Source organism: Rana temporaria, chromosome 2 (genome assembly GCF_905171775.1).
Source record: "Rana temporaria chromosome 2, aRanTem1.1, whole genome shotgun sequence".
NCBI lineage: Eukaryota > Metazoa > Chordata > Amphibia > Anura > Ranidae > Rana > Rana temporaria.
In genome coordinates this window covers 263,724,316-263,748,488 of record NC_053490.1, presented here as the reverse complement: position 1 = coordinate 263,748,488, position 24,173 = coordinate 263,724,316, and the positions used below count along the sequence as shown (strand labels likewise).

The 24,173-nt window shown below is 42.2% G+C and overlaps 1 protein-coding gene across 6 annotated transcripts in view; it reads left to right on the top strand.

The window, feature by feature from the left end:
* SCML2 (Scm polycomb group protein like 2) overlaps positions 1–23,564 on the top strand; it is a 125,098-nt gene extending 101,534 nt beyond the window's left edge. For 3 of the 6 annotated variants that reach the window (XM_040336886.1, XM_040336885.1, XM_040336890.1), the window contains 4 exons: positions 10,819–10,932; positions 14,348–14,629; positions 19,238–19,401; positions 22,003–23,564. In XM_040336886.1, the coding sequence (XP_040192820.1) occupies positions 10,819–10,932; positions 14,348–14,629; positions 19,238–19,401; positions 22,003–22,125 (683 nt within the window). In that variant the 3' untranslated portion in view covers positions 22,126–23,564. The remainder of the gene's footprint in view (positions 1–10,818; positions 10,933–14,347; positions 14,630–19,237; positions 19,402–22,002) is intronic. The other 3 variants (XM_040336891.1, XM_040336889.1, XM_040336892.1) reach the window with 3 other exon arrangements.
* The last annotated feature ends 609 nt before the right edge of the window (positions 23,565–24,173 follow it).

Here is a 24,173-nt window from a genome sequence, read left to right as displayed (position 1 = left end):
TTTTTAATTTTTTTTTTTTTTTTTAAAAGGGTTATACAACCCCAATTCCAAAAAAGTTGGGGCGCTGTGTAAAATCTACATAAAAACAATGCAATGATTTGCAAATCTCATAAACCCATATTGTATTCACAACAGAAAAAAAAAAGTATCAAATTTTTAAACTGAGAACATTAAAAAAAATAAGTATTTCCATTTTAAGAAAAAGGTAACGCAATTTGGAAGTTGATGGCTGCAATGTGTCTCAAAGTTGAGATAGGATCATGTTTACCATGGTGTAGTATCCCCTCTTCTTTTAACAACACTCTGGGCCAGATCCACAAAGAGCCGCCGTAACTTAAATATTCTGATTTAAGTTACACTGCCGCAAAATTTCTACCTAAGTGCCCGATCCACAAAGCACGTACCTAGAAATTTTCGGCTGTGTAACTTAAATCCGGCCGGCGCAAGGCGTTCCCAATTCAAATGGGGCGAGTCCCATTTAAATTAGGCGCGCTCCCGCGCCGGACGTACTGCACATGCTCGTGATGTCATTTTCCCGACGGGCATAGCGCGAAATTACGTTACGCCGTGTTTTGTGAATCGCGCCGGGTAAAAAAAATTGCGTCGGGAAAAAAAAAACATACGGCGGGGGAAAAAAAATAAAAAATCAGCGTCGCTGCAAATAAGGGTCTACTTTTACAAGGTGTAAACAGTTTACACTTTGTAAAAGCAGCCCTAATTTTACGATTGCAACGTAAGTATTTACGGAGATTTCACGAAGCTAAACCGCTTTGTGGATCTCCGTAAGTGCTCATTTGCATACGCGAAGCGGCATTTCGACTCGAAATGCCCCCAGCGGCGGATGCGGTACTGCATCCTAAGATCCGGCAGTGTAAGTCCCTTACACATGCCGGATCTTCTGCCTATCTTTGGAAAACTGATTCTGTGGATCAGTTCCATAGTTAGAAACAGGGATACGACGGCGTATCAGTAGATACGCCGGCGTATCCCTTTTGAGGATCTGGCCCTCTGTAAACATCTGGGAACTGAGGAAACCAGTTTCTTCAGTTTTGGGAGAGGAATTTTGTCCTATTCTTGCCTGATATAGGATTCCGACTGCTTAACAGTCATGGGTTTGCTTTGTCATATTTTTTGCTTCAAGATGCACCAAGCATTTTCAGTTGGTGAAAGGTCTGGACTGCAGGCACGCCAGTTAAAGCAGAGGTTCACCCTAAAAAACATCTATATACCATTACATGCAGCATACTTCTGACAGCTACAGTATGCTGGTATTTTTGTTCTTTTGCTGTACATACCGTTTTTATAGTTCTTTTTCTTTTCTCACTCCCGCGGGGAATAGGAGTTCCTATGAAGAGGCGTAGATGATTGACATGCGGATAAGGCGCGTCACGCGTTCTGAAAATAGCCGGACTGGGACTCTGCTCTATACGGCCCCTGCGCACAGACTAGGAGCCGTGTAGAGCTGACTGTGCAGGCCCCGTATATAGCCGAGTCCCAGTTCGGCTATTTTCAGAATGCGTGATGCGCCTTATCCGCACGTCAATCATCTACGCCTCTTCATAGGAACGCCTATTCCCCACGGGAGTGAGAAAAGAAAAAGAACTATTAAACGGTATGTACAGTGAAAAAAAAATACCAGCATACTGTACATGTCGTTAGTGTGCTGGATGTAATGGTATATAATTGTTTTAGGGTGAACCTCCGCTTTAAGCGCCTGGACTCTTCTACTAGGAAGCCATTTTGTTGTCATAGATTTAGCATGCAGTTTAGCATTGCCCTGCTGAAATATGCAAGGCCTTCCCTGAAAAATAATTTATCTGGTTGGGATCACATGCTGCTCTAAAACCTGGCTATATGTCTCTCAGCATTCATGGTGCCTTCTCCAGATGTGCAAGCTACCCATTCCATATGCACTTATACACCCCCATACCATTAGAGATGCAAGCTTTTGAACTGAGCACTGAGGTCCCTCTCCTCTTTAGTCTAGAGGATTTGTCTGATTACAGAATAGTTTTCCACCCAGAGATGCAGGCTTTTGAACTGAGTGCTGATAAACGGGAAGGTCCCTCTGAAGGGACACACTGCCATGTTTACCAAAAACAATGTCAAATTTCTGTTGCAAGTCGCTAACCTGCAATAGTTCCGCCCTAGCTTTGAAAGTTGTAACAAAAGTTGGCTTACAAAGGCAGGCTAAAATAAGGCAGTGTAAATATGAAAGAAACATGGGAAAAATAATGAAAATTTACGATTCTGCTGACCACAAAACAATTTTCCACTTTGCAACAGACCATTTTAAATGAGATTCGGCCAAGAGAAGATTGGGGCATTTGTAAATCATGTTCAGAATTGGCTTCTTCTTTTACATGATAGAGCTTTATCTTGCATTTGTGGATGGACTGTTTTTTTTTTTTTTAAGTATTCCAAAATACTCATGCAGTGATGTTTCACAGAATCATGCTGGTTTTTAATGTAGTGCTGTCTGAGGGCCCAAAGATCACAGGAATCCAGTATTCCATTTCGGCCTTGTCCCTTCCACACATAGATTTCCCCAGTTTATCAGAATCTTTTAATGATAATATGTACTGAAAAAGATGATAAATTTAAAGTCTTGCAATTTTGCATTGAGGAGCATTATTCTGAAATTGTTCAACAATTTTTAGATGCATCTCTATCCAAGATGCTCTTTTTTATAACCAATCGTGTTACTGACCTGTGCCACTTACCCTAATTTATTGCAAAATGTTCTTCCAGCCCTTCTTTGTAAGTACCGCTTTCTGTGCCAGCTTTTTGTTGCCCTGTCATAACTTTTTTGACATGTGTTGCTGCCATTAATTTCAAAATTACCTCATTTTTTTCTTAATGTACATTTTCTCAGTGTAGGCATTTGATAGGTTTTCTATTTTCTGTTGCGAATAAAATATGGCTTAATGAGATTTAAAAATCATTGCGTTGTTTATGTAGATTTTACACAGCGTCCCAAGTGTTTTGGAATTTGGGTTGTAGATAAATAAAAGCTAACTATTGTAAGCACCCCTGTCAGTATTAAATTATTTATCTCCAACCCTTAACTGATACATCTTGCAGGATAGCTTGTTCTGTTGATAAATAGACTTACTGGCAGGATCACCAGTTGAAAATAGGGAAAGAGCCTAAAAAAAAGAAAACCAATGCAGTCACCACATCTAAGAATTGGTAAGCTGCGATATAATGTTTGTTTACAGACCTTGCAAGCAGTTTTAAAGGGACAGGAAATCCCAAAACAATCTTATTTCCCAATTTTGCTCTTTGTTTTACTAGGTGGCCATAGATGGCTTCTGTGTACAAGCAGTAGTGCAGCTTATTTCTGCATAAATTGAATTTAAGAAACTTTTCATGTTTTTAATGGTGGTAACATCCATAAACGTGCAGATTTACACAAGACTGGACACCAACTAATAGTCATGTGCACCCTACATTTTAGTGATGCATAGGTTATAGGGCCAGCTATTTTAACCACTTCTGGAGCGGCTCACGCCGATATACATCGGCACTTTTAAGAGGGATATCTTTGTTATAGCAGCAGCTAGCTGCCATAACCGTGGTATCCTCTTTAGTGAGCGGTCCGGTTTCTGATAATAGTGGTCACAGTGGGCCCCCTCCTCCTGCCACACTCCGGTGCCCTCCGCCGCTAGCGACGGAGGCAATTGGATCCTTCTTCCTGCTTGGTATGGAGACGAGTGAGGGAAAGATGGCCCCCACCCATCTCCATATCATTGCAGGGCGGAAGCGGCGTCAAAACGTCACTTCCGCCCATAGCTCTTAAAGTGGTTGTAAACCCACTTTTTTCACTTTTACCTACAGGTAAGCCTATAACAAGGCTTACCTGTAGGTATAAAGAATATCTCCTAAACCTGTACGGTTTAGGAGATATTCCCCTCGCAATGTGGGCAGCGCATGCGCAGGGGGGAATCCACAGCGAAAGGACTGGCATCCGCCGGACCCTGCCGATTTTAAATCTCCCGCGCGCACACGACGTCATCGCCGCTCCAGCCAATCACAGCGCTGGAGCGGCGATACCCGGAAGACACGCCGGAGCAAGATGACATCCTGCTCGGCGTGGACCAGGTAAGTGGTGTTCACCTCGTTCCGAGGTAAGTATTTCATAATCGGCTAGTATGCGGTGCATACTAGCTGATTATGCCTTTTGCCTTTCAGGTTTGAAAAAAAAAAAAAAGTTTATGCGGTTTACAACCGCTTTAAAAGGCCATCTATTTTTATTTTTTTGCATTTTAGTGTAAATATGAGATCTGAGGTCTTCTTGACCCCAGATCTCATATTTAAGCGGTCCTGTCATGCTTTTTTCTATTACAAAGGCTGTTTACATTCCTTATAATAGGAATAAAAGTGACACCATCTTTTTTTTTTTTTTTTTTTTTAAAGAACAGTGTAAAAATAAAAGTTAAATTAAATAATAAAAAATGTAAATGCGCCCTGTCCTGCCGAGCCCGCATTCCACATATGAAAACGGTGTTCAAACCACACATGTGAGGTATCGCCGCATTTGGTAGATCGAGGGCAATAGTTCTGGCCCTAGACCTCCTCTCTAACTCGATACATGCAAAATGTAGAATATTTTTAAACGCCACCTATGGAGATTTTTGATGGTAAAAGTTTGTCGCCATTCCACGAGCAGGCACAATTTTGAAGCGTGACATGTTGGGTATCGATTAACTCGGCGTAACATTATCTTTCACAATATCTAAAAAAAAATTGGGCTTACTTTACTGTTGTCTTATTATTCAAAAAAGTTTTTTTTTTTCCCCAAAAAAAGTGCGCTTGTAAGACCGCTGCGCAAATACGGTGTGACAAAGTATTGCAATGGCCGCCATTTTATTCTCTAGGGTGTCAGAAAAAAAATAATTATAATGTTTGGGGGTTCTAAGTAATTTTCTAGCAAAAAAAAATTGTTACCTTGTAAGCAACAAATCTCAGAGGCTCGGTCCTTAAGTGGTAAAATCGTTGAAGAAATAAAAAAGATGTATCTCTGCGCTGTGGTGGGGCGGCAGCTGACTTAGATGAGTAATATACCAAACGTATAAATAGTTTTAACCACTTCCGGGCAGCCATATAGCATAATGACGTTGACAAAGTGGTTCTGTTATCCTGACCAGGCATCATAGGATGTGATTATAATGACAAAGCCGGTGTGGGCGCACAGCGCGGTGATCGGAGGTGCTGTGTGTCAGTCTGACACACCGCATCTCCGTTGGTGGTATAGAGTCTCTGGCGGAGACTTCTTACCACGTGATCAGCTGTGACCAATCACAGCTGGTCATCGTGTGAACCTGGAAGTGCTGGTAAACGTCTTTTCTGGGTTCGCGCTGACAGGGAGAACCTATCGGCAAATCTCCCTGTCAGATTTGGGGAAGGGGTCTGCTCTGATAATCAGCACAGCCCTCATCAGATGTGCCCATCAGCTGCCAGCCTGTGCCCCATCAGTAATACGTGTCAGTTCCCTTCAGATGCCACTCGGTAATGACTGTCAGTAGCTCCTCATAAGTGCTGCCTATCCAGTGCCATCTATCAGTGCCACCTTTTAGTGCCCACCAGTTTTTTTATTTTTTTCTCCAAAAATGTTGGTCTTTTTTAATTTGTTTAGCAAAAAATAAAAACTCCATCAAATACCACCAAAAAAAACTCTATTTGTAGCAAGAAATTTATAAAAATTTATTTTGGGTACAGTGTTGCATGACCGCGAAATTGTCATTCAAAGTGGCACAACGCAGAAAGCTGAAAATTGTCTTGGGCAAAAAGGGGAGAAAGTGCCACGGAATTGAAGTGGTGAAGAAAAAGTGTGTAGCGCCAAAAGTAAATGAACAGCAAAGAGATGAGAATACTGTGGTCTAAATGGACAGCACATTGAAATAAAGTCCAAAAAAAGTGTTAAAAGTGGAATATATATATATATATATATATATATATATATATATATATATATATATATATATATATATATATATATATATATAAATAGAGCAAGGAGGTTGGGACTTTAAATGAAGTTCACGACAGGGTGGGAGTGCAAAAGGAAAACATGTTTATTAACATGCAAAACAAAGTGTGATATACTCAGAGTCATAGGGGCTGAGCATGTAAACATAGCAGTAGAGGACAATAAAGATACATGGTAATGTCAACCAGGAACTTCATGACATATGGGTATACATATGAACCATGGACACAGGGACATACAATGCCATCAAAAATTAATACAATACAGTATGAAAAACAACAAACAACTTCCCATGAGTGGGGGATAAGCACACCAGTTTCCTTGAGTGACACAATGCGATTAAAAGACTTGAGGTAGAGATTGTAGATAAAAATTGTAGATACAAGTGGCTATTGACTCAGATATGGAGTGGGGTGGCATCCTTGAATGGCCCGACGCGTTTCGTGCTGTAGTGCACTCATCAGGGGCTGATGCTTCCAAATCTGGAGGGTTGGATAATATTTTAGTCTACAGTGACTTAAGCATAAAATCAGGAGCATAATTGATGGTCCTAGATTTACATACCTAGACGATGGTGTGGATCGAGGGCGAGAGCCTGGTGCTAAGCCGTAGCCACGGAGGGGATGTCAGTCCCGGAAACTGGGGTGACTGCGCCAAAGAGCAGCCGGGATGCAGGGCTGGAGAATGTCAGGTGGACATGTGGCCACAAGCAGGGGTATAGAGCCAAGCATGTAGTCAGCAAAGGGAGAATGCCAAGGATCTGTATATAAATATATATAGAGACATATGGTGAGACAGCATGATCCAGACTGTAGTCCGGTGGTGACTAACCAAAAATAGCAAAAAAGTTTTACCTGGGTGTGGAATAACCCGGTGCTGAGGGTCCATAAGTGGTATGGCATCATCCCATGGGTGTTTAGACAGGCTGTTTAGACGCAGCCTATAAATACCCCCTGATCCCAGTGTGCTGGCCGCTCATTGGAGCACACCGACGTCACGCTAGCCGGCCACATGCTCGGAGGGCCTATGACAGGGCCGAAGAGGTCCGCCCCCGACACAGGTGATCCCCCATCAGCTGTGAACGGCTAGAAGGAATCACCGCGATCGGCGTCATGACGTCAGACTGACATCAGACGCGGACCACGTGAGCGTGACGTCGATGCGCTGTGGAAGCCGCCCAGTGCCCCAAGGTCCACCCCGCCCAGAGGGCGGGAGGGGGGGCAGGAGGGAGACCTGCAGAGCGCATCGCAGCTTCCGGGTATGTGACAGCATACCGAGGCTGACGGCAATGTCATAGCATCTCACCCGATCGGCCTGTTGAACCGCATCGTGGCAAGTCTCTCAAATAAAGTGAAGATGTGAAGTGCAAATAGGTCCCCTAATCAGGTACAATGGCCAGAAGGGGGAACTAGAACTTCCCACATAGCTGGCAGGGGAAAACTGCCAGCTCAGTCAGAGAACCTCCATCCCTAGTGGATACAATGGAAAGGGGGGGGGTTATGCATACGCATAGGTGGGACTTTGAGTGAGGCACATGTCTGTGCTTCCATCCCTAGTACAAAAATAGAGCAAGGAGGTTGGGACTTTAAATGAAGTTCACGACAGGGTGGGAGTGCAAAAGGAAAACATGTTTATTAACATGCAAAACAAAGTGTGATATACTCACAGAGTCATAGGGGCTGAGCATGTAAACATAGCAGTAGAGGACAATAAAGATACATGGTAATGTCAACCAGGAACTTCATGACATATGGGTATACATATGAACCATGGACACAGGGACATACAATGCCATCAAAAATTAATACAATACAGTATGAAAAACAACAAACAGCTTCCCATGAGTGGGGGATAAGCACACCAGTTTCCTTGAGTGACACAATGCGATTAAAAGACTTGAGGTAGAGATTGTAGATAAAAATTGTAGCTACAAGTGGCTATTGACTCAGATATGGAGTGGGGTGGCATCCTTGAATGGCCCGACGCGTTTCGTGCTGTAGTGCACTCATCAGGGGCTGATGCTTCCAAATCTGGAGGGTTGGATAATATTTTAGTCTACAGTGACTTAAGCATAAAATCAGGAGCATAATTGATGGTCCTAGATTTACATACCTAGACGATGGTGTGGATCGAGGGCGAGAGCCTGGTGCTAAGCCGTAGCCACGGAGGGGATGTCAGTCCCGGAAACTGGGGTGACTGCGCCAAAGAGCAGCCGGGATGCAGGGCTGGAGAATGTCAGGTGGACATGTGGCCACAAGCAGGGGTATAGAGCCAAGCATGTAGTCAGCAAAGGGAGAATGCCAAGGATCTGTATATAAATATATATAGAGACATATGGTGAGACAGCATGATCCAGACTGTAGTCCGGTGGTGACTAACCAAAAATAGCAAAAAAGTTTTACCTGGGTGTGGAATAACCCGGTGCTGAGGGTCCATAAGTGGTATGGCATCATCCCATGGGTGTTTAGACAGGCTGTATAGACGCAGCCTATAAATACCCCCTGATCCCAGTGTGCTGGCCGCTCATTGGAGCACACCAACGTCACGCTAGCCGGCCACATACTCGGAGGGCCTATGACAGGGCCGAAGAGGTCCGCCCCCGACACAGGTGATCCCCCATCAGCTGTGAACGGCTAGAAGGAATCACCGCGATCAGCGTCATGACGTCAGACTGACATCAGACGCGGACCACATATGCCCGGATTCACGTAGCACTTACGCCGACGTATCTCGAGATACGCCACGTAAGTGTCAATGTGCGCCGTCGTATCTATGCGCCGTGCCCATAGAACTAGATACGCCTGAAAATAGGCTTCCTCCGACTGATGTAACTTTCCTACGCCGGCGTATCTTGGGCGCATATTTACGCTGGCCGCCTCATTGCAAATATGCAAATGAGGGAGATATGGCGATACGGCGATTCACAAACGTAGTTGCGCCCGGCATATGAGATGTGCTACGCCGGCAGAAACATGCGCCGATGTATGTGAATCAGGGCCATTATATGTGTGTGTGTGTGTGTGTGTGTGTGTGTGTGTCTCCAAATGGAAATCCACAATAAAAAAAAATGCAGTAAAAAAAATATAGTTTTCACTACATTGTTTTTTCATTTGATTTTCATCCACAAGATTGGACTTAAAAGCGGGAGTTCACCCAGAATTTTTTTTTTAACATTAGATTCATGCTCATTTTGTCTAGGGGAATCGGCTAGTTTTTTTAAAAACGAAGCTGTACTTACCGTTTTAGAGAGCGATCTTCTCCGCCGCTTCCGGATATGGTCTTCGGGACTGGGCGTTCCTTCTTGATTGACAGTCTTCAGAAAGGCTTCCGACGGTCGCATCGTGTCATGTGTAGCCGAAAGAAGCCGAACGTCGGTGCGGCTCTATACGGCGCCTGCGCACCGACGTTCGGCTACTTTCAGCTACACATGACACGATGCGACCGTCGGAAGCCTTTCGGAAGACTGTCAATCAAGAAGGAACGCCCAGTCCCGCAGCCCATACCCGGAAGCGGCGGAGAAGATGTATCTCTAAAACGGTAAGTACGGCTTCGATTTAAAAAAAACTACCCGATTCCCCTAGACAAAATGAGCATGAATCTAATCTTAAAAATTGTCATTTCCGGGTGAACCTCCACTTTAAATATGCCGTATTTATCGGTGTATAACACGCATTTTCCCCCTGGAAAATATGGGGAAAAAACGTGGGTGCGTGTTATACGCCGACATAGTGCTGCCTCAGAGGGGAAGGAGGGGACGAGCGCCGCCAAATTAGACAGAGACGGGATCTCCTGTGTACTCGGCTCATCGCTCGCAGTCACGCCCAGTGACACCTCTTGGGCGGCTCCTAGCATGTCACATGTGGCTCTGTCTACATCCGCACTGGCTACATTAACAGGCATTGGTGAGGCTGCAATGATAGGCAATGGCGAGGATGGAGATGGGCACTGAGCAGGCTGCAATGATGGGCAATAGCAAGGCTGCTAATGGGCACTGATGAGACTAGAATGGACAATGGCAAGGCTGTAGATGGGCAGTGTTGAGGCTACAAATGAGCATTGATCAGACTACAATGATGGGCAATGGCCGGGCTGCAACTGGGCACTGATCAGGTTTTATTAATGGGCAATGGTGAGGCTGCAGATGGGCACTGATCAGGCTGTATTAACGGGCACTGACCCTTATTTTGCTTCAAAGTCCGTTATTTAACATTTTCATTTTTCCTGAAACATTCCTCTTAAATTGGGGTGTGTGTTATACGCACTACGCCTGTGCATATTATACGCCGATAAATACGGTATATATTTTTTTTCACTTTAGCACTTTTTCACTTTTAACACTTTTGGGGATTTTATTTCAATGTGCTGACAATTTATAACACAGTATTCTCATCTCATCATTATTTTAAATTGTTCTTTAGGAGTGTTCTCTCAGTTTTACAAAAGCATTGGCAAATATGGGTAAATTTGTTCTCATATTCCATTCATAATGGCTGTTTGCGAGAATATAATACATTAACTGGATATTGTTGGCAGGAGAGACTGAGACACTTCCCCTTTTGGCACACTGCTTCTAAATACATGTGTTCTGTTAAGAGAAAAACGAATATACTGTAAATACTTTTATAAATATGCGTCCAACATAAGGGTAATGGATATTATACAGTTGAAATTTTAATATATACAGCAGCAGTATACTAAGAAGGAAAAAAAATGTGCATGAAATACTTAGTTAACATAGGATCACTGTGAGCACATAATTCCCAAATAAAGCATTTAGAAAATATCTTGCGTTACATCTGTTGATGTTCCTGTTTCTCTTTTTGAAGCTAAAGAAGAGATTGCAGATAGAAGCAACAAAAGATTTCAGCAAGACCCCCCTCAATACTCTGCACCCCTTTCCCCAAAGCTGCCCAGGACAGAATCATCTCATCTATCAGAAGGTAGCCAATCATAGTCTGTTCTGTATATAAATCTTATACTAACATTTGGTCACTTTGTGTTGAAAGTCGTGGTTCTTAATTTATACCAAGACTCTTCCACCAGCAGCGCAGTACTAATGCTGTGATGTGAATGGATATTATAAGCTTTAAAGAGGTTGGCATTATAGATTGCTGTCTGGCTTTCCAAAGCGCAAACATTTGCATAATTTAACCATTTATGTTCAGGCTTAAGAAGGGAGGCATAAGGTACCTCCAGCCTATAAGGGGGCAAAACCTTCGCTATCGGACAAGATTTTTCACCTAGCTTTTCCCCAGAAGCCTCAGCTACCAATGTTTTATGGTAATTCAGCTGGAGGAAAATGATTCCTAATCTGGCCATTTTACAAGCTTTAAAACCCTTTCTACATACTCATGATTTGCAGTTTTGAGCTTGTAAACATGTTGGAGAGTTGATGGACTCGGCTTTTACCCAAGACTGGCTGTTTTAAGTAGAACTGGTTGTCATGTATGATTAAATTCTGTTCATATTATGGCAGCAACTCCAAACAACCCTCTGAATTCTGCCTATAAGTCAATAAGTTCAGGGATTTAAGCCTCCCTCTGTGAGTACCTGGAGTATGCAATTATTTTCCTGCAGTGCCTCTGTATTGTAAGCTGAATAGTTTTGCAATTGCAACCCCAATACAAAAAAAGTTGGGACACACTAAAATTTACATAAAAAAACAGAATGCAATGATCTGCTAATCTCATAAACCCATATTTTATTCACAATAGAAAATATATCAAATGTTTAAACTGAGAAAATGTACGATTTAAAGTTGATGGCAGAAACATATCCCCAAAAAGTTCAGACTAACAGGGAAGGGCTGGAAAACCATTTTGTAGCTCGGGTTGATTGGCAACGTGTCAGTAACATCATTGCATATAAAAATAATATTTTGGCTGGGCAGATGTTCAATAGTCTGTGAAAAGCTGCATCTAAATATTATTAAACATAAAATTGCAAAGACTTTAAATATATCATCTACAGTACATAATATCAAAAGATTACGAAAATCTGGAGAAATCTCTGTGCCCAAGGGACAAGGCCGAAACACAATATCTGATGCCTGTGATCTTCAGGCCGTTTAGACGGCACTGCAACAAAAACGGGCATGATTCTGTGATTACCATCATTGCATGGTCTCAGGAATATGTCCAAAAATCGCTGTGAACACAGTTTGTCATGTCACCCAAGAATGCAAGTTAAAGGTCATGCAACAAAGAAGACATATCTGAACATGATCCAGAAATGCTGCTGCCTTCTCAGGGCAAAAGCTCATTTTAAAATGGAAAACTATAATGTGGTCAGACAAATTGAAATTTTAAATTTTTTTTTTTTTGGCAAGCATGGGGGCCTCATCCTCTTGACTAAAGAGGAGAAGGGACCTAATAGCTGATCAGTGCTTATTTCAAAAGCTTGCATCTCTGATGGTATGTGGGTACATTAGTGCATATGAAAGGGGCATCTTGCACATCTGGAAAGGCACCATGAATGCTGAAAAATATATCTAGTAAGTTGGATAACTTATTACAACATGTATAACACAAGATTTGTACTTGGATTATCATATTCATTCAATAAAATACTTTGACAAGGGAAAAATATATCTAGGTTTTTTGATATGATCCCATCTGTCTTTCTCAGGGAAGGCCTTGCATATTTCAGCAGGGCAATGATAAACTGCATACTGCATCTATGACAACAGCATGGCTTTGTTGTAGAGGAGTCCGGGTGCTTAACTAGCCTGCCTGTAGTTCGGACATTTTACCAATTGAAATATTTGATGCGTCTTGAAATGAGAAATATGACAAGGAAGACCCAGGACTGCTGAGCAGTTAGAATCGGGCAAGAATGCAACAAAACTCCAGTGACTGGTCTTCTGTTCCCCGGTGTTTGCAGAGTGTTGTTAAATAAAAAGGAGGGGGTGCTACACTGTGGTAGACATGGTCCTGTCCCAAATTCACGATCACCCATCCAATCCCGAGCAAGGGGGAGTGTCTATACGCGCGGGAACACTACAGCTATTCAAATGAAAGCTGTGATGTTCCCGCACGCCGTTTAACCCATGCGGCGGCGGCTTTCGATTCGGCGGCGCGATGCGGCGGGGTCGTCGGCGGCGGGGGGGGGGAGAAAGGTATTCTATTTAGGTATGGGGGGTATTTGCGCGAGTACAAGTACTCCCGCAAATACTCGGTATCGGTACCGATACTGGTATCGGTATCGGGACAACCCTAGTCAAAACCCATGTATTTCAAGGGTCCCCATTTTAATTGGTGCGACTCAAGTTGCAGCGACTTCAAAAATGGTTCTTGCACAACTTTGTTCCGACTTCAGTGCAACTTGTTCTCACCGGTTGTATGACATCGCATCAAAAAGTGTATTGCAAAGTCGCATCGTAAATCACGCGACTAGTGGAAACAGAGCCTTAGAGTCAGGTTTATGTATATTTTCTGTCACAATTGCGTGTTTCTATTTGATGAAAATAATCAAACTAACTTTTCAGCACTAATTTCTAAAATCTACTGTTCTTTTGTTAAAATAATTGTTCTGTCAAATGATCATATTGTTGTGAAAGGTCAGTAAGTATAGCCATGTGTCTTTACAAGCTGTGTGTCTGCCCCTTTGTGAAAGCATTTTGTATTTATTTTTGGTATGCATGAGTAGTTTACTTTTTTGGTAAATAGATGAATATATTGGGATTTCTATATAGTAAATCTAAGCTGAAAAGGTTCTGTATTCAGGAAAGAAAACCTAATAGGATAAAATTGCCTGCCCGTTTTGTATTTATGCCATTCAGATTGTTTCTTTAATTCTTTCGTATGGAAGTTGGGAAAATAGACAATGAAATTGATTCCCAAGGGCAGCATAGATTTTCCATGACCATTCTTTTCTGACAAATTTTGATAAACAGGACCCAATGTACTGCTGTTTGTGATAACAGATATGTAGTAAGCATTATTCCTCCTGTATTTGTGTGCAGCACTGGTTTTCCCACTTTGCTGCAGGATTTGTGTGCCCTATATCAACCATCTTTTATGCATTGCATACATGTGGATGTGCTGCAGTTTGCTAAATCTGGGAGGAAAGCCATTTAAATTTCTTTATGCTAGAGCACTGCCAAAAATAACACTTCTGGCTATTAGTCAGCGGTAGTCACATTAGCCAAGCTTGAAGTGTTTTAAGTTTTGCATGTGCCCACCTTTTTAATTACACACTCTGGAAACTGAAAGTCAGTGTTGTGAGACCTGAGTTGTTTTCTGTTGCTTTGAAGGATATTTAACCCATTTGCAAACCAGAACACTTTTTTTTTTTTTTTTTTTTTTTTTGAGTCTGTAAAGCAATACAAATTCAAATAACTTTTTTCTACTGCAGCTGAAACGTTGCCATTGGAGGAAAATGATACTCCTAAAGATCCAAGGTACTCAGAGGAGTCCATGGATTCTGCTCTCAACTCAGTCAACCCTCACAGTCCGTCCCCTCGAAACTCAGAGTATCGACCAGGGGGAAACACGCCATCATTTTATAGGACCTCGCTGCAGCCTGTGACTCCTACCTCAAATAGTGCGCCTCTGATACGTAGATCATCTTCTAGCTCGGCAGGAAACAGCTGTTACTATGATACTAGCAGGAACCGGATACACAGGAGGATAGAAGGTAAACGCTCACCATAAAAACACCAATGGAACAGTCTGTAACACTAAAATATCTCAGATACCCATGGTTACCCATGTGCCTTACTGAGTCATTTAAAGATTCTAGCTTAGTCTGACAGAATTTTATTTCCAGTAGGCATCATTTACCACATTATATTGTTTTTAATTTTTCACTGTTTTAAATCTGCACATGTTTAGTTGTACTAGGAGAGGAACCACAACCTCTATTTGTTATGCACAGAGGATGATAGAGCATTTACTGAGAACAGACCCTTGAGGAACCGGTAAATGAAGTAAAGCGGACATATGCAGATCTTTTATAATTTAAGACTTTGCAACCGTCCACAAGGTACAGAAGTCAGTCCTCAAGTCTGGAGCCACGCACCAGCCCCTTCTTGGCTCATTGTAGTGTTGTACGTCACTACGTTCTTGACGGTCGAAAGTTCAGAGAACTTTTGTGTGACCGTGTGTATGCAAGCCAAGCTTGAGCGGAATTCCGTCGGGAAAACCATCCAAGGTTTTTCCGACGGAAAATCCGATCATGTGTAGAGGGCATTAGGCTTTCATTCACACAGGTGCTGTGTCCCATACAGCCGTTTGTTTAATTGTCTGAAGCTTAATGCAGTCAGCCTATGTTATTGAACAGAGGCACAGTGGTTGTAGAGAAACCTCCTGGATTGACATATGTGCAGGGGCTGGTGCGTGGCTCCAGACTTGAGGACTGACTTCTGTACCTTGTGGACGGTTGCAAAGTCTTAAATTATAAAAGATCTGCATATGTCCGCTTTACTTCATTTACCGGTTCAATGCTTCTGAGCATGCTTTGAATTGTTTCCGAATATGCGACGGAATTTTGCGCATCGGAATTGCTACAAACGATCGGATTTTACGGTAGGAATTTTTTTCTGTTTGAAAATTTATGAACTAGCTCTCATTCTTTTGTTAGCGGAAAGTCCGACCGCAAAAGTCCGATGGAGCATACACATGGTCGGAATTTCTATTCAAAAGCTCACATCGGACTTTTTCTGTCGGAATTTCCGATCGTGTGTACGGGGCATTAGAGTGAAAATAGTTTGCGTCATATTTCTTTTGATTTTTGAGAACACTTTTTTTTACTGTTTGTTATGGTTGAAACGTTTGTGTTTAGAACTGCTTGTATCACTTGGTGAACAGTTGTTCTCTTGAACATACAGTATTATGAGCCTAAGGCCTCACGCACACTGGACGTTTTTGGACGTTTTTACAGCAGTTGTTTTTGGCAGTAGATGTTTTTTTCTACAGTCAATAATCTCTCCATGTTATCCTATATGCCCATGCACACATAGGCTGTTATCAGCAGTTTTGGGCAGTGGCGTTTTTGAGCAGTAAAAAACCCCCAAATCTAGTGGGTTCTGAGAGACGTTTTTTAGCTGTAAAAATGCTCTAACGCTAACGTTTTTTGATCTATTGGGAAAAAAATATATAATTCTTCAACCAAAAAACGCTAACGCGGAAAAATGCAAAAAAATGCTATTGAAAAAAGTTTAAAAATTCACTGCAAAGCTACTGGCGTTTTTATAACGTTATTTTAACGTCCAGTGTGCATGAGGCCTTAAAGTTATCACATTTCAGCAGGCAAAAGTTTGTCACTATATTTACAGATGCATTTGATAGAATAGTTGACAACAAAATGGATGCTTTTCTAGACTAGCTGTAATGTATTGCACTAATATTACATACAAGAAAATACCTCCCTCTAACCAGTATTCTCTCCAGGCCTTGAGGTAATCACATTCTTGAAGTGGTCCCAGGAGAGTTTCTCATGGATCTGTAAGGCTTTGCAAGCTGGCTGTCTGGAGCTCTTTACTGCTGTAGTAGCAGGCCACCCTTCCCTTTCGGGCCATTGGCTCAATTATCTATAATTGAAGGGTTACAACTCCCATATCTACAAAATAGAAGTTACCCATAAAGACCTTGTACTATTTGAAGCGCTCTGCTTACAATCTTAAACCCTTGCCCACCTTAACCTTATCTCCCAACTTAATGCTATTATTCGGTCTCGGGACTATTCCTCCCTCCACAACTATATCTCAGCATTAAAAAAAATTACCAAAAATGGTTCATACTGACACATAAACATGTTATTGCAACTAGAGCTCAAGAAAGAAATGGTACAATGCTGGTATAAATGCCATGTCCTTTTACATATAACATTCCCTTCATTGTTGGATTGTTGCTTTTGCTGCTTGATAGTGAGCGGATCTATGCTGCACATTTGGTGGTATTGTTCCTTGATCTTGTCTTTCTGGACTCAGGTCAGATATGTGAACAGGCGATGAGCCTTTCTATTAGGGAAACGCCTGAAATCGCCCTTCTTTCTATGCTTCCAGGATCAATATGGAATGCCAAGAATGGTCTTTCACTTCTTATTGCAGCTAGAATCATAATACCAAGTCACTGGAGAACTAATAACCCGCTTTATTTAAAGGAATGGGTTATGGAACTTACCCGATTGCAATGCTTGTCTTCTGGTACTTTTGGACCTGAGCGCAGCTTTTGATACAGTAGACCACAAATTATTGCTGACTCGCCTAGCTGAAGTAACTAGAGTGGCAGAATCCGATCTGCGTTGGTTCTCCTCCTTTCTGGAACATCGTTCACAGATAGTGAAACTAGGTTCTTTCACTTCTGAAAAACGTACCGTGTCATGCGGAGTCCCTCAGGGGTCACCCCTGTCGCCCGTACTATTCAATATCTATCTCCGCCCTCTCATCTAAATCATCAGCAACCAGAATTTACTCTACCATTCCTACGCGGATGACACCCAACTCTACTTTCGCCTCAGCAATAAAAAGGATCATTATCTCGGACTAGAGAAATGCCTTACCTTGATAGAAGATTGGATGACGGAGAGTTACCTTAAACTCAATGGCTCAAAAACAGAACTTCTGCTTCATGCCAACCGAAAGAGACTTGCCATGACAACATGGACACCCCGCCCATTTTGGGACAAACCATCACCCCTAGCACCAAAGTTAAAAGTCTTGGAGTCACTTTTGACTCCTACATGACAATGGATGCACAAATAAGTTCAGTAGTCAGCGGATCCCACCATCTGCTGCGCCTGCTATGTAGACTCTTTCCCTTTATCCCAAAAGAAGACGTAGCAGTCGTGGTGGGAACGATAATCAACTCCAGACTCGACTATGCAAACGCCCTTTACCTTGGACTACTTAAGTACCAAATCTCTCATCTACAAGTCGTCCAGAATACGGCAGCACGACTTGCAACAGGGAAAAAAACCCTGGGAATCGATTTCCCCCTACCTTAGATCCCTTCATTGGTTGCCCGTAAAAGACAGAATTACGTTTAAGACACTCTGCCTGACGCACAAATGTGTTCAAGGAAGTGCGCCCAAATATCTATGTGAAAAATTAAAAGGTCACAACCCCAATCGCGTTCTCCGTTCGACCAACCAAAATCTACTCCAGATACCCAAGGCCAGATACAAGTCCAAAGGAGAACGAAGATTTAGAGTCCAAGGACCTAGACTGTGAAACGCTTTACCAATGCTTTACCACTCAAAACCCATCTATTCTAAAGGCAAAATATAGTAAGAAACGGATACCAAGCGCCCTGAGGCGATTCAGTTTGCATGTGTTGCGCTATACAAGTTTCTCAATCACTTACTCACTCAATGCTTGAGTGAGCTGAAGACTACAGACCACCTAAAGCATTTAGATTTACTACATGAGCACTGACCGCTTCAGAAACCAATTATGGCATCATTGCCCCTTAACCCATGACATGGATACAAATGTTCTTCTCCTTGGTGATTACCCAACCCCACTTCTGATCCTTCCCATTCCCCTGTTAATACTATCTCTTCTGTTACCCTGGATCCTTCTCTAGAGTTTGATTTTTCTCAATGGACCTGTTACCTTTTGGTCACAGAATGCCAGAACACACATCTTTATGTACTTCTATAACAAGGTGGATGAAGCCACACCTTAAGGACTATGTATTCCTTTGCTCACCTAATGTCTGTGACAATTTCTGTTCTCTATACCATCTCTGTGTTTTGTATAGAAAATGCTTAAAGTGTAATTCACCTTTACGCGATTACCCGTTCTGACACATCGGATAGCCACTTTACCGGTCCAGGGATTTGAAATCCCTATGACTTTCTATCCTCTTTCCAGTGCTGACAGGACTGGTTACACAAGTTCTGATTGGTCAGCGCCATCCATGTACCATATCTTTCTATTGTACTCCTAAGGTTATGTCCACACAACTTTTCACAACCAATTTGAATGCCTCCTATACGTACCCTTTACAAAGTACGTTTGGGAGATTAAGCCGAGGGGATTTCTAATCCCCGGATGAGTAAAGCTGCTGTCCGATGTTTCAGAACGGGTGATCGTCAGACTCAAGGTCAATGGGACCCTTCCAGTGTAAGTTCACCTTACAGATTTTTCTGTAAAGGTGAACTTGCCCTTTAATATCATTTTGCTACTTAAAACTTGTCTGTCAAAACGTATTTTCAATAAAAATCATTGGGGAAAAAAAAGTATTTTTTACATATATTTGTGAATTTTATATAAAATCTATTTTCGTTTGTCTCCCATAGCTGCAAGTTCAACCACTGGACCAGAGCTTTGCTCTTCTGAAAGGGAATCCTCAAGAACACAGAGCAAAGATCCATCCACATGGTCTGTGGATGATGTTATACGCTATGTAAAAGAAGCGGATCCGCAAGCGTTGGCTCCTCATGCTGAACTCTTCCGGAGACATGTAGGCATATTTCTTGTCACAAAGTTGTAGGCCTAGGTGGGGCAAAAGACTCCAAAAAGCCCTTTTTATTGGGTATTGCCTTCTGAAAACAGACAATATTTACATGGCTTTACTTCCTTTACAGATAAAAAAAATTATTGAAAGTGCATGTAAACCACAACAATGATCTTTTTTTTTGCCTTTTTGGGTCTGTGAAATACACCATTAAAATGGTTTTGTGATATCTGTTCGAAAAGTGCAAAAAATACATGTTTAATCCTGACTGAAATCATGTGAACTGATAACTTATTGTGCTCTCTGCATCTGCTGTACTCTCTTCAGTAAAATTTTTCCTGGCTTTTTCTGTAAACTACAGAACACCTTTGCTGTATGTTATGGAGAAGAGGCGAGGGGTCGGTATTCCTGTCATAGGGTGACAAAGTACAGTGAGTTTTGTCACTCTAGGACAGGAAGTGTGTTACTGGCAGGAACACTAGCTGAAAATAAAGGGAAAATAAAACTACTAATGCAGCCACCACATCAAAGAGTAGACTTGGTGCCCGGTATTGGTGCTGATCTTTAAAAATCAAAGGTAACTGTCTGTTTTGCTCATGCCAGATGGGAAAAAGTGTCTATAATTCACCACTGAGCATTTCAAGGTTCTAAAGCCAAAACTTTTTTTTAACCTTTAAAGGGTTTGTTAATCCATTTATATAAGGCTATGCCAGCCCCTCTACGAGCCTGGCATAGTACACTATGGAAGTATTACAAAAAAAAAACAAGCATTCTAAATATTGCATTTGAGCTGTCTTCAGGCCAGTCACATGACTCGCAGCCGCTTTACAGCTCTGATGGATGTCTTCTGCGCGAGGAGCTGCGCTCTCCCGCTGGCGTCAGCCTGGGAGATCACATTGTCGCTCGTCTCCCCCGCAGAAGTAATGTCTCAGAGCTGTAAAGCTGTGGCGAGTCAAGTGACCGACCTAAAGACAGCTCTAGTGAGGTATTTAGAACGCTTGTTTTTAAAAAGGATTTTCATAGTGTGGTATGCCCGCCTCTAATAGAGGGGCTGGCTGTGACCATTGTAGGGTTTTATTTTTAACAATAGCGGTGGGGCAGAGACAGAGACACAGCTGACAGTCAGAAAGAAGGGCATGAGGGGGGAGAGAGAGGGCAGAGTAGGGCAACGTATGATGGAGGGATGTACTCTGAGCTGAGCAGCCCTGATTTTCTTGGTCAGCGCAGAGGGGGCATACAGAAAGTGGCAGTTTTTTTTTTTTTTTTTTTAGTTTAGAGGGGGCAGATTACATAGCACAAGCGCTGTACTGTGTAATCTGCTTTAAGGGACCAGTATCTGTATATAATTTTTTTGGGTTAATAAAAATGTTTTACAGCATGCAGTCCTTCTCCTACTCCCTAAATACTTACCCGAGTCCTCAATCGATCCATTGCTGTGCCCAGCTGGATCTCTTCTCTCCTCGCTTCACACAGGGAAATGAGCAGCAGCAGTAGCCAATGGCTGCTGTCAATCAAATGTTGTGAAGAAGGAGCGGGGGCAAAGCCACACGCTGTGGGTCTATGGAGTGCGGCTCCATAGACCCACACAGCTCAGGAGCGAGAGTGCACGTGTGCCCCCATAGCAAGCTGGTCCAAATTGACCATTTCCTTCACTAAGGCATGCAGCAGCTATCTGCACAGTATGAACTTTATGCAGCCTCGGCCACCTACAATTTTTAATGCTGTGTTCCGGCAGCACAACGTCCTGAATTAAATCAAGTCAGGCTGAGCTCCGCTCAGCCATTCATAGGAAATCTTGTATTTTCTGAATGAATACAAGGCTTCCTCTGGTTGGCTAAGGTGGGGAGACAGGCACTTGATGTCACAATATCTCATTATCTCAGCCAATTAGAGAATACTTTGTATTCATCCTTGTGTATGTAAATTTTTGTGGCCAATAAAATATTTTTAGAAGCACTTACGTTTTAAAGTTTTTACGTTTTTTTTTTTAAAACATTGACACCTTATTTTGCCACTTTCACAACTCATGTTGAGATTTTTTTGGTCATGCCAGATAGGCAGACTTTGGCTCCAGCTGAGAGCAGAGCAGGGCTGGGCTAAATATGCCGTCTTTGCTTTCCCATGGCCCAACTTGAAGGCTTATTACCAAGGCAAAAAATAAATAAAACGTGTCGGACCATTTTGTGACAGTGACATGCAAAACAAACAGCGGTTTCCACCTGACCAGTTCTCGTGGCAACTGCATAATGCTGACAAATGATCAGTGTGATGTCACTGGGTAAGGTTATCTCTTCCAGAAAATCTGAACTGCCATTTTTAAGGAAATATTGGTCCTCTCAATGCTATTTGCAGTAGAGGCGTTTGATCCTGCTTGTCGGCATTATAACACAGTAATGCATTTCTTTGGCCGTGTGACATGTCACTTTCCATTTTAACAGCCAAAAATAAATGAACCATTTCCCAGATAGATTTTCATACATGAAATAGAGGGGCATCCTGTCCAATACCCAGTATAGTTGATGATATTCTAAATTGTATGTCACCTTTGTTTGGTTTTGTAGTCTTTCTTGAAGTAGGATTTCTTAACAGGCTTTGTTCTTTCTCCAGGAAATTGATGGCTCTGCATTCCTCTTACTTCGGAGTGATATGATTATGAAGTACATGGGTCTGAAACTTGGTCCAGCCTTGAAGCTATGCTATCATATTGAAAAACTTAAACAAGGAAAGTAATGACAGACTCGGCACACAAACAGCACTTGTTCATTGGATTTACCTCAAAGTTTGCTCTACCTATCATCTCTAGGACAAAGCTTACAAATGCTAAACATACCTCCTGTGGATATTTAGTGTCTAAAGTATTTTTGCTCTACACTTCAATATTCATTTTGCGGTGCTTGTAAATTGTCAAGAAGAGACCTCTCTGAATTTGTGAGTACTCAACGATGCAAACCATTTGCTGATAGATTTTTTTTTCCTGAGTTATTTTTTTTTATTTTTTTACCAAATTGCTAAATCCCAAAGCAGCATGCATTGTGGAGGTGAATGAAAAGAAAAACTACAGATGCAATGTTTCAGAAGGCGTCGCTTGACTTTATGCCTCACAAAACATAATTTGCTTTGCAGGTTAATATTGTGTGATGAGGGGTACCTAAATTAATTCCTGAGAACAGACCTTACAGTCCAGAACCATACTAGAAGCCCGTTATGGATACCATATGGGATTACAGTTCTGATGTAACATTAATTTTATTTATTCGTTTGTTTTCAAGAGGTAGATCCTCTGCTTACTGTGTATGTTATAAGTGTACTATGTTATTTTAGTTAGTGTGTTTGAAAAATATAAGTGTTATGTTAGATCCCTGCCTGTGATGAAAATACACTCAGAATATAGGTATGACTTTACAATATCTATTCCTGTCTGTATCACTAATGGCAGAAGCCATGTTTCTAAATGATTGGACTGACAGGTCTATGGCTTCTACTTACTTGTATTATTTTACATTAAAAACCTGATGCAGCTGTATGCAGCAGGGAGAAAGAAATGAATATCAAGTACATGCTGATAGGACTTGACTAGTTTTATGTCAAATACCTAAAGTATAATTGGCCAATTGTGCTATTTTATACCAATATAGAATCAAACAGGGTGCAGGTGACAATAGAGCTCTAGAAAGGCTGCAACAGATATAACTAGATATATCCTCACTGGCCTGCCATAGATAACCTTATCATCTAGCTGGTGATTGAACCATGCCCTGCTCCAGCAAATCTGCAGATAATCTCCTTACTGAGGGAACCTAAATTTACCTTGCATGTTCAAACTAAACCCAGAACACCTAATGGGTTGACATGCTGATGTGCTTGTAAAATGGCCATATTTGTCAGTCCACATAAATATATATATATTTTTATAGATCCAGCAATCATACACTTAAAGGACAGGTTTCCTTTGTGATAAAAACTCCCCAGCATTGATTCCCACCCTACTGGCCATTCCTCCCTAGTAGACTCAACCCCCTCCACCACAACCTTGCCTGCACAGTAGCTTCCCATAGACTTGAATGGACGGTACCCTTACTATTGGAATAAGGTTCTATTGAAGTCTATTGGAAGTTACTGTGCGCACACCAACAGCATGGGCCAATATTTCTGCACCAAGGCTGTAAACCTCTTAGGCCCCATGCACACGAGACGCTGCTAAACTCGAGTTCAGAGGCATTTGGGCATTTTTTTTAACTGCCCCTGAACACATTTAATGTTATCCTATGTGTCCATGCACACGATCACGGTTTTTGGCGTTTCAAAGCAGTTGGGTTTAGGGCCGTTTTTCCAAACCCAAAATTTTGGGTTCAGAAGCTTTCAGCTTTTGCGTTTTAGACGCAAATCGCGGCAAAACACGGCACAAATAGTTTGATTCTGAGCTTGGGGAGGGTCTACAGTGTTTTGGGGATAAACGCTGACAGTCGCAAATCGCGGTAAAACGCTGTGCAATTCGCGGCAAAAACGGGCGTTTTAAATGCCGGTTTTTGCCTTTGAAAAGCTGAGATTAGAGGCGTTTGTAATAGCGTCTCGTGTGCATGGGGCCTTAGAGGCTGGGCCTGTCAGAAGGCAGTAAGTAGAAATTTGTATGGGGGTTTAATTTACAAAAGATTAATGCGATAGAGAGGGGGACGGGAGACTATTCTGAAGCGAGCCTGTCCTTGTTGGTTGTATTGACCACTCTGGTTGCCCCAATTTCTGGGCAGTTGTGCAATTATTGACCCAGCATCCCAGGTCGA